The sequence below is a fragment of the Ovis aries genome, chromosome 11 (assembly GCF_016772045.2).
Source record: "Ovis aries strain OAR_USU_Benz2616 breed Rambouillet chromosome 11, ARS-UI_Ramb_v3.0, whole genome shotgun sequence".
Lineage (NCBI taxonomy): Eukaryota > Metazoa > Chordata > Mammalia > Artiodactyla > Bovidae > Ovis > Ovis aries.
Window position 1 is genome coordinate 28,943,994 of NC_056064.1, and position 9,685 is coordinate 28,953,678.

The 9,685-nt window shown below is 49.4% G+C and overlaps 1 protein-coding gene and 1 non-coding gene across 10 annotated transcripts in view; both read right to left on the minus strand.

The window, feature by feature from the left end:
• The window catches only part of GAS7 (growth arrest specific 7), a 204,568-nt gene that overhangs the window by 92,107 nt on the left and 102,776 nt on the right, over window positions 1-9,685 (minus strand). Inside the window, exon 1 of one of the 9 annotated variants that reach the window (XM_004012700.5) lies at window positions 5,789-6,030. The exons of 7 other annotated variants lie outside the window; for them this stretch is intronic. In XM_004012700.5, coding sequence (XP_004012749.1) covers window positions 5,789-5,806 — 18 coding nt within the window. In that variant the 5' untranslated portion in view covers window positions 5,807-6,030. Of the gene's footprint in view, window positions 1-3,658; window positions 6,031-9,685 lie in introns of those variants that run through there. One more of the 9 variants, XM_060395426.1, reaches the window with a different exon arrangement.
• Window positions 9,563-9,634, minus strand: TRNAY-GUA (transfer RNA tyrosine (anticodon GUA)). Its single transcript has one exon. It is a non-coding gene; the product is annotated as a tRNA-Tyr (tRNA).

Below are 9,685 nucleotides of genomic sequence, written 5' to 3' on the forward strand. Positions count from 1 at the left end.
TCAGCTCAAAGAAGACACACAGGAAGGTCCTGTACTGCTCCAGGCAAAATGGGATTTCAAAGCCCAGCAACAAGCTGACACCCTCTAACAACACATTTACACAGCAACGAAAGGATAAAGCCCTACAACCCTTTAAGTGGGAGGAGGAGGAGGAGGAGGGTGTCTCCAGTAAAGCAGCATAAATAAAGGCCCTCAGCTCCTCTGTGACCACGACTCCAAAGACACCTCTGGATTGTTATGTAGAAAATGCAGAGACCATTCTACGCGGCCACTATGTCACATGCCTTTCACTATGTCACTTTGCCTTTCATGGATGAAATCGCTCGAAATACACTGCTCTACCAGTAAGCGCTCAGGATATTTACCAACCAAGTGCTTAAAAGATGCACTCTAACTCCTTGTCTGCATCAGCTACCTTCCACAATCCCCCCCAGCTGAAGCCGCCACTGTTCTCCATCCACGATGACGCGAAAGGTAAGCCTCACACCGTGGGTGAGACTGGTACCCACTCTGAGAATTGAACATCAGTGCCATGGGGGCTCTCTCCCAGCACCCACAAAGCTGCCAGCCCTGGGCCCGGAGGCTGAACTACTTTGAGCATTGCAGACATGTCTGGCTCCTGAAGACTCAGTGAGGGTCCCGGGAACTCTGAATATCCATCAGCAAGCCCCCACCCCACCCTCCACCCAGTGCCTCCCTGGGGGCCCATCAATTCACTGGGCATGTTTCTTAGGACTGAATAGGCAGAGGACAGAGAACAATCAACTCTGTATTTTCTGACCCTGAAAAGGAAGGGAGTGATCTGGTGAACCAGGAATTTTGATGAACACAATTACAATGTAGCCCATGCAAGGGTACAGGAAGTCAACTCTCACAGGAAAACTTGCTCAGCTGGAAACCATGGGGTCTCCAGCGAGGCAAGGATGGATGAAAAGCTTTGCAAGCAATACCACAAATTATGAGAATGAATTGGATGAATGAACCCTCTAGGTTCAGAGGCCACTTCATGGCCTTGCAGTGTCCGGGGGCCAAGCAGTAGAGAATAAGAAGGAACGGATAGTGTTGGAAGTGGCTTCTGTACCAGCCCTGCACATACTCTTACATGAGCCCTACTTCACCGACCCTGGAGGAAAGACATTTTGTTATTGTTGCCCCTTCCAAACAGATATAAACCAGAAGAGTCAATTAACAGGGTTTTAGAGAAGACAATGCAAGAGATGGGGAATTCTCAGCGGCTGGTATTTTTCCTGGGGCACCATCCAGCATGGCTGGGATTTGAGAGGGCCTCACTCCTCAGAGTCTCCTGGGAGACAATCCCTCTTGCTGCTTACAGATGAGTTTGGGAGCAGGAAACCAGAGTCCTCCTGGCCATGCTGAGGGCCATGTGGTAGCGGGGGAGGGGTGGGGGTTCCTGTGGGTGTTCCTGAAATATGGAGAACGCTCCAGGAGTAAGACAGAAGCCACAGCTGTATCCCCACCTCGGAGTCTGGAGAGGCTTGGGGAACCCTGGAGAAAGCCCCTAACGCCTGTCCCGTGTCTCAGGTGTGTCTCATCCTGATGTTTCCGCGCTCTAAAGGGCAAAGTGGTGAGCTCCCGGCAGCTGGTTCCAACTTCTGAGCAGGAAAAACCCAAGTGATTCTGCTCTCCAGCTTGTGATTCACAGAGACATTTTATTCGAACTCAGCTTCCTGATGGGCTGTTGAGAATGTCGGCTCCCTTCCTCCCACCCCTCCCCTGACAGATTAAAAATAGCAGGGGCTGTTCTGACATCCTACCTCCACTTTGGGAGCATCAGCAGAAAACACAGGGGTCCAGGCTTAGAGAGGCTGCGTTCCCAGGCAACGAGCTGTAATTCACGCGGTCCCCTTTGCCTCCCTGGACTTCTGTCTCTTCATCTGTGAAACCAGGGGTTATGAGCCCTCAAACACTGGGGTTCTACACCCCAGGGAGCATCTTTCATAACAGAGCCCAAAACTACCATGAGGGAAATCTCAAGGCATTTAAATGACTGGCGCGAACTTGCAAAAGCCTCCACCACATAAACAAGAGAGATGGCAGAAACCGCCTGATGAGGAACATAAATGTTCATGAAATTGCCCCCCCCCCAACCTTTTTATGCACAATTTCCCCCCAAACTCCTCTAGGCTCCAGAGGCAGAGATCTGAAACTCCTTTGATCTAGAACTACTGTTTCATTCTTGCAGACTAGGGATTGGTGGGAAAGAGAACAGTGAAGTGACTAACAGCAATTGGAAATCATTAAATTTATGTCTGGGACGTCCATGGTGGTCCAGAGGTTAAGACTTCACCTTCCAATGCAGGGAGTATGGGTTTGATGCCGGATTGGAAAGTTAAGATCCCAAATGCCTCGTGGCGGGGGTGGGAATCAACAACACAAAACAGAAGCACTATTGTAACAAGTTCAATAAAGACTTTTAAAATCATCCACATAAAAAAAAAAATCTTTAAAATAAAAATCTATGCCCAAAACTTCCCAGGGGACTCGGTGGTAAAGAATCTTCCTGCCTAGCAGGAGACACAAGAGATGTGAGTTTGATCCCTGGGTGGGGAAGATTCCCTGGAGAAGGAAATGGCAACCCACTCCAGTATTCCTGCCTGGGAAATCCCACAGAGGACCCTGGTGGGCTGCAGTCCACCGGGTCGCAAAGAGTCAGACACAACTTAGTGACTGAACAGTAGTGGTTGGATAACTGAACTGTGGGCAATATACCTGAAACCTCTATGGGGAGACTGAACACTGAATTCTCCTTTTTCTGCTACAGGTCACTGTTCCAGCCTCTTCGTGGCTGTAATGTCTCTATGTCTCAGAGGAAGCAGCTGGGGTAAAGTTTAACACTTCCCTTAGATGAGATGGTTGGATAGCATCATCAACTCAATGGACATGACTTTGAGCAAACTCTGGGACACAGTGGAGGAGAGAGAAGTGTGGCTGCAATCCATGGGGTTGCAAAGAGTTGGACACAACGTAGGGACTGAACAACATCGTTGTAAAGGATCTCAAAGTGCATACTAGAAGAAGATCCGGCGGGGAAAAGGCCAAAAAAAGAAAAAAAAGCATCCCAGATTTTCTATACTACTTTATAATGACATCAATTACCCCATTCTAGAAGGTACTTTTGCAGGACATTTGAGGCTCATCCACAAGCAACACCCTCCCTAGGGAGCTCCTAGTAGGGTGAAGGCCCTTCTAGATGATTCCAAGTCTAATTTCCCTTCGCAAAGTAAAAAGCCTGGGAAAAAGAGAATTTTTCCAACACTTGGTACTGGAAAGGGAAAAAGTAAGAAAAAGAAATACAGCCTTCCTTCAGTATTAAGGTGCAAAACCCCAAAATACTTTATGCCATTCCTGGCACTCTTATAAGTTGTTATGACTCTGAAGAAAACTCCATAATCAAGTTTCCCAAGCATTCTGTTCTGTTCAAAATGTATTTTAGAAGCTCAGAAGTAAGTCAGGGAGTTGAAAGTCGCTAGTCCGGGCAGTCAGAGGCTTGGGAACCTCATGGAAAGCAGCCTGCCTGCCAGAAAAGGAGCTTCAAAGACAGGTGACACAGCTGTTGCCCACAGCTGCTCCGGGGACAAAAGCAGGCTTCCTCCGGGAAAGCTGGTACTGTCTGAAAGGGAGGCGGAGTAGAGCTCACCAGGGCACAAAGGTGAGGGTCTCTGATGCTCTGTCTGCGGCCGAGATCCAGATGATCCAGCTTCATGGATTCTGCTCTCAGGACCACAGGCACCACGAGGAACCTGGGGTGACCAGTCTTCTCCCCATAGGGACGAATTCCAGTTACTGTGCAGTGCCAACGACGTGTGCTCCCAAGGATTCCAATCAAAGACTTCCAACTCTGTGAACTTGTTCCCGGTGATTCCTAATGGGCTCAGAACCATGAGCACCAGAGGGAGATTAAGGCTAAGAGGGGTTGGAACTGTTACTGTGAGTCAGAAGGGGTGTGATTCCAACCAACCCAAGTCAGCTGCCATTTTTGGAGCTCAGCTCCTGGTGCCTATGAAGCTAGACAAGTGGGACATCCGAGGACATGGCCGTTGAGGCTTGGGGTCTACCACCGCTCTTGGAGCATCGTGAACAGAATACGGACCCAGCATGGCCCCTGTCTCGCTGTGAGATCTTGAGCAACATACTTCAGCTCTGCTGGTATGGAATTTCCTCATTTCAAGAATACGGAAGTTGGACAAGGTGGTGTCCAGGGTTGAGTTTGTTTCTGCTTAAAATATACAGCCTGATCCTCAACGATCCTAGATGTTAGTATAACTCTTTGAGGGATGTGCCATATTTGTAGGAGGGAAAAAAGTCATGTTCAAGGGTAGACATGGGATTCAGGGGTATGGGACAGCCTGGAATGCTGCTTTAACCTCAAACACCTGCGCTTGTGCCTCACTGCCTTGGAGTTCAGTGATTCTGCCTCTCACTATGGGACATTCTAGTGAGTTATGTCCTGATGGCCCATGTCCGCCCCTTCCCTGTCACTCCTACAGCTCTCTGTTTTGCCTGAAACCAGACATTCAGCTGGTGTTCTGAGATTCTAGATATCTGAAGTTAGAATTCGCCCCGTATCCAAGGCAGGCTCTGGAGAAACTGTTCTGAACCTGCCAGCAGACAGTGGCCTCTGCTCACCACTCAGTCTGTAACCCGCCAACGGCTGGTGCCCCACACACCTCGTTCTCTTGCCAAGAGCTTTACCGGGCTCCTCTCCACTCCCTGAATGCCCCTCAGTGTTCATCTCCTTGCTAATCCCTTCTTCCCTGTAAACCTCCCTGCTGCCACCACCCACAGCCATGGCCAGACACACCCAGCGCTGTGCAGCCAGGTCCTGAGCAACGTAACTGCCGGCCCTGGACTGACAGTGTCTGGGTTCTTTACAACGGTCCTTCTCCAAGTGTGGTCCCTCAGCCAGCAGCTGGGGAGTCCTCTGGGAGCTGGTTAGAAACACAGGGTCCTGGGCCCCACCCTAGAGCCAGGCTCTCCACTGCAAAGGTCCTGGTGTAATTCAGATGCACTTTTGAAAGCAGGTCACATGACCAGTCAGAGGCTAACAAGCATCAACGCTCCTCCTCCTTACAGGTGCAGGACCCTATCAGAAGTCATGCCAAAATCAGAGATGCTGGTTCTGACCCAGCCAGGGGGGTAGAAAGTACTGGAACATCCATCATCTTTAGGGCGGTCACTGCTGCCACCACCAAGCTGGACAGAAGCAACGAGCCCAACCTGGAACCCTAGTGTCAATACTGGATTAACTGGGCAGACACCCAACTACCTTCTGGGGACATGTGTCCTTTAATGGACTTTTATTGCCCACTGTCCCAGCTGGAACTGGGTCATGGAGTAGGGGGTTGGGAGGTGGGCAGAAACCAGGATGTGGGAGAAGTTAGGCAATGGAGGCAAGACCTGAACTCTAATCCCCATCATAGAGAAACTCATCACCACACTGCTTCTCCGTCACACTCAACTGCCTTCCCAGGTAGCAAGATGGAGGCAAGACTCCCTTTCCCTCCACAAACATTCCCTTTTCCGTCTTTTCCCCCTCCTTCCCTGCTTTCTCAAACATCAGCCCATACCTTCCCTCCCCCCCATCACTCTGGCCTCAGACCCATGAAAGGTGCCCCTGACACTCCAGACTTTGTAAACTCAGCATTTGGGAGCCTATATCTCAGACAGTTCTCAGAACTGCCTCTCTGCAATGACGAACTCATCCCAGAAACATGCAGAGAAAAGCCAGCTGCCCACACGTCGGCAGGTGAGCAAGATCGAGTCTTACCATCGGAGGTGAGCTCATCTTCTCTGGGGGCTGCAAACTCAGGATCCTGTGTGAGGTCTCTGGGCTGCCAGCTTCCTCACCATGGGCCCCCTGTGCGGGAAATGAGGCCCAGGCGGGCAGCTACCCCAGGGTCAGGGCTCCGAGCAGCCCAGAGGATGTTCCTGTGGCTTTTCACACCGCTGTTCTTTCACAAAGAACCCACTACATTGCACAGTTCCTTCCAAATCTGCTCCAGCTCTTGTGAGGAAATCAACGATGCATTCTGGACTTTCCAGATGCAAAGGGTCTGGAGGCTTGCTTTTTTTTTTTTTGCACTCTCTCTTTTTCCCCTTTCTCAGCTAAAAAAAATGTTGGCTGAGGTCAGGACACACAATGGCCAAGCCTGTGTCACTGACCAGTTGCCTCCCACCCCCAGGCCTGTGGACAAGAGCTCCTTTGTCCACTGTATTTTAGGCGGGACTCCCTGGGTCTGCCCAGGCCCTGCAAGGGAATGTTCCGCCAACTTCTTCCCAAACCGAAGTCACGGCTCTGGCCCCGGCTCCGGCCCCAGCTGTGCAAACCCAAGGCCAGATAAAAACCAACGTAAAAAGGACGGAGAATGCCCTCCCAAAGAACCATCGTATTACACCCGTTCAGGGCTGAAAAGCTGAAGCTCTTGGAGAAACAAGACAAGGGTTCTCTGCCTTCACTCTGCCCTCGTCACTCCCAAACCTGGACAGATAGATAGAGGATAAAAGAGGAGGCGATGCCAGGCATCTCAGACGAAAACAGGCTGGGGACCACAGATCTGTTGGTTTCATGTGAAGAAAGGACTGGACTCCGAAAGCAACACTGTCTCCAACAATGACATGAGTTTGGCAAGGACTTGGCACCTTGGTGAATCTATCCTGTCACTCCGCTTACAAAGCTTTTTGGAACAGATGAAGGTTTAGCACTTACAAGCGCCCTGCCTTTCTGGGTTCGCTTTCAGATGCAAATCTTAGGGATTTCAGAAACTGATTCTTGACATCGAAATAAATATGGTTTTCTGGAGGGACCAAGGTCCCAAGGACTGGGTCAGTTCAGTCGCTCAGTCGTGTCCGACTCTTTGCGACCCCATGAACTGCAGCATGCCAGGCCTCCCTGTCCATCACCAACTCCTGGAGTTCACCCAAACTCATGTGCATCGAGTCAGTGATGCTATCCAGCCATCTCATCCTCTGTCATCCCCTTCTCCTCCTGCCCCCAATCCCGACCAACCTGGATAGCATATTAAAATGCAGAGATATTACTTTGCCAAGAAAGGTCCGTCTAGTCAAGTCTATGGTATTTCCAGTGGTCATGTATGGATGTGAGAGTTGGACTGTGAAGAAAGCTGAGCGCTGAAAAATTAATGCTTTTGAACTGTGGTGTTGGAGAAGACTCTTGAGAGTCCTTTGGACTGCAAGGAGAACCAACCAGTCCATGCTAAAGGAGACCAGTCCTGGGTATTCACTGGAGGGACTAATGCTGAGGCTGAAACTCCAATACTTTGGCCACCTCATGCGAAGAGTTGACTCTTTGGAAAAAAAGGACTGGGTGGTTTCCTATAAATCATCACTTCTCTCAAACACATGAATGAAGTGTCTAAGTAGGTTTTAATGCCAGCCCTTGGTTGGGGCTGGGACATCAGTTCTCTTGACTAGGGACACAGTCTGATCAAGGTCATATCTTTTCTGGTTCACTGCTTACTAGCTGTGACACACAGGGCAAGACCTCTAAGCTTTGGTTCCTTCAACTGTAAAAGAGAAAGAGCACCTCTCCCAAAAGGTTGTTGTGAGGATTAAAAGGGGGAGAGAATCCATGTAAATACTTAGCACAGTGCGGGGGAGATGTGAGTTATTACTGTTGATGTTGTTATCATCAGCAGGGGCTGAAGGAGTCGGCACTGCAGCTTCCCTGGACACAAAAAAGTTTAGACTCAACAACAAAAAACAAACAACCCGAATTTACAAGGATATTTCTCTAAAGAAGATACACAAATAGCCAATAAGTGAGTGAAACAACATTCATGTCTCTAGTCATTAGGGAAACCGGGAAATGCAAATTCAAACCACAATGAGATAACACTCCTTGGGCTTCCCTGGTGGCTCAGATGGTAAAGAATCTGGCTGCCATGTGGGAGACCTGGGTTCAATCCCTGGGACAGGAAGATTCCCCCGGAGAAGGAAATGGCAACCCACTCCAGTATTCTTGCCTGGGGCATCCCCTAGACAGAGGAGCCTGGCGGGCTACAGTCCACAGGGTCGCAAAGAGTCGGACACGACTGAGCACCTGGCATGCACGCAGTCTACACATAGGCTTGTATCTACATGTGTGAAATGGTCCCAAACCAGCCGCTGAAAGAAGTGAGCACATATCCAGAGGTGAGGGGTGCTGGATCATCTCCTTTCTGTGGCTGAAGGGAAGACCAGGCGCAAACCCACAGCTTGAGCTGTGGGACCAGTGATGCCCTGGAATACAAAGCAAGGTCCTTCTCTGCTCCTGGAAATGGGCTCCCACCCAGGAGAAGATGAGAGGAAACTTCATTTGCACCTAGACAGCCAAGACCCTTACCTTCAAGCCCTCTGGGTTGATTTTTTAAAATATGTGTATTTATTTATTTGGCTGGGCTTCCCTGGTGGCTCAGACGGTAAAGAATCTGCCTGCAATGCGGGAGACCTGGGTTCATCCCTGGGATGGGAAGATCCCCTGGAGGAAGGCATGGCAACCCCCTCCAGCATGCCAGGACTCAGTTGCGGCATTCAGGATCTTCGAACTTCGTTGCAGTATGCAGGATCTTTACTTGCAGCATGCAAACTGCTCACTGCAGCATGTGGGATCTAGTTCTCTGATAAGGGATCCAACCTGGGCCCCCTACATTAGAAGGTGGATTCTTAGCCATTGGACCACCAGGGAAGTGCCAGCCCTCTGGTTTTTCTGGAATTAAAATGTCAATGGAAGTTTTTACAGCCCACGACTTCCTGTTTTTATAACAGCAAGGAGGGAACCCTTTTCAGGCCATTCAGCCCCGATGGGGTCTGATACAACCACAGACAATAATGCCTTGACGTAAGCAACACAGAAATCACCATCGTGGTGGTTCTCCAGCCAGAGGCAAGGGCCCCTTCTGGACCATTATAATCCAGGAGGTTGATCTGCTCTGACCTGAACTAGACAGAGCAGAAATAAAAGTTCTGCAGAGATTTTGGTCTTTAGGATTCACCCAAGTTAACATTTCCTCATATACACATTCTAATAGGTTTCCTCTTTGGGGTTATCCTAGCATTCAATCCAGAAGTCATATTTCTTTTGCTTTACGAATAGTCCTCTACCATTACAGTTGGCTGTGAAAAAGCACAAATTGTTCATTTCCTTCTGGTCCCTGAAAATAAATATGTCTCTACCTATGGAGCCCCATGATCCAAAAGCAAAAGGACCCACAATCATTTCCACCAAGCTTTATTTTCCCCAAGTTGAATGGAGTTAGATGCAACCAACCCTCCTGAACTTATTATTTTTTTCAGTCAAGTTGAACTCTGTCAACCAAAACAGGCCACATTTGCTGAGGGACCCCTGTTGGACAAAGTGTGTTGTCCTGTAATGATAATTAATAAGAAAGAACATCTGGGGATGGTGATGACTCACTTTTTCTAAATGCTTCAAAGTGATGAAGGGAGAAATTATTCACCAGCCTGTGGAGTCTCTATAGTACAGTGTCTCAAAGACACCCCTGCACCCCATATGCAGCCCCTTGGCTTCCTTCTCCAGGGGATCTTCCCGACCCAGGGATCGAACCTGGGTCTCCCGCATTACAGGCAGACGCTTTACCATCTGAGCCACCAGGGAAGAATGCACCTGATCCATCAAGCAACTAATAACTAATCAAGCTCATAAGTA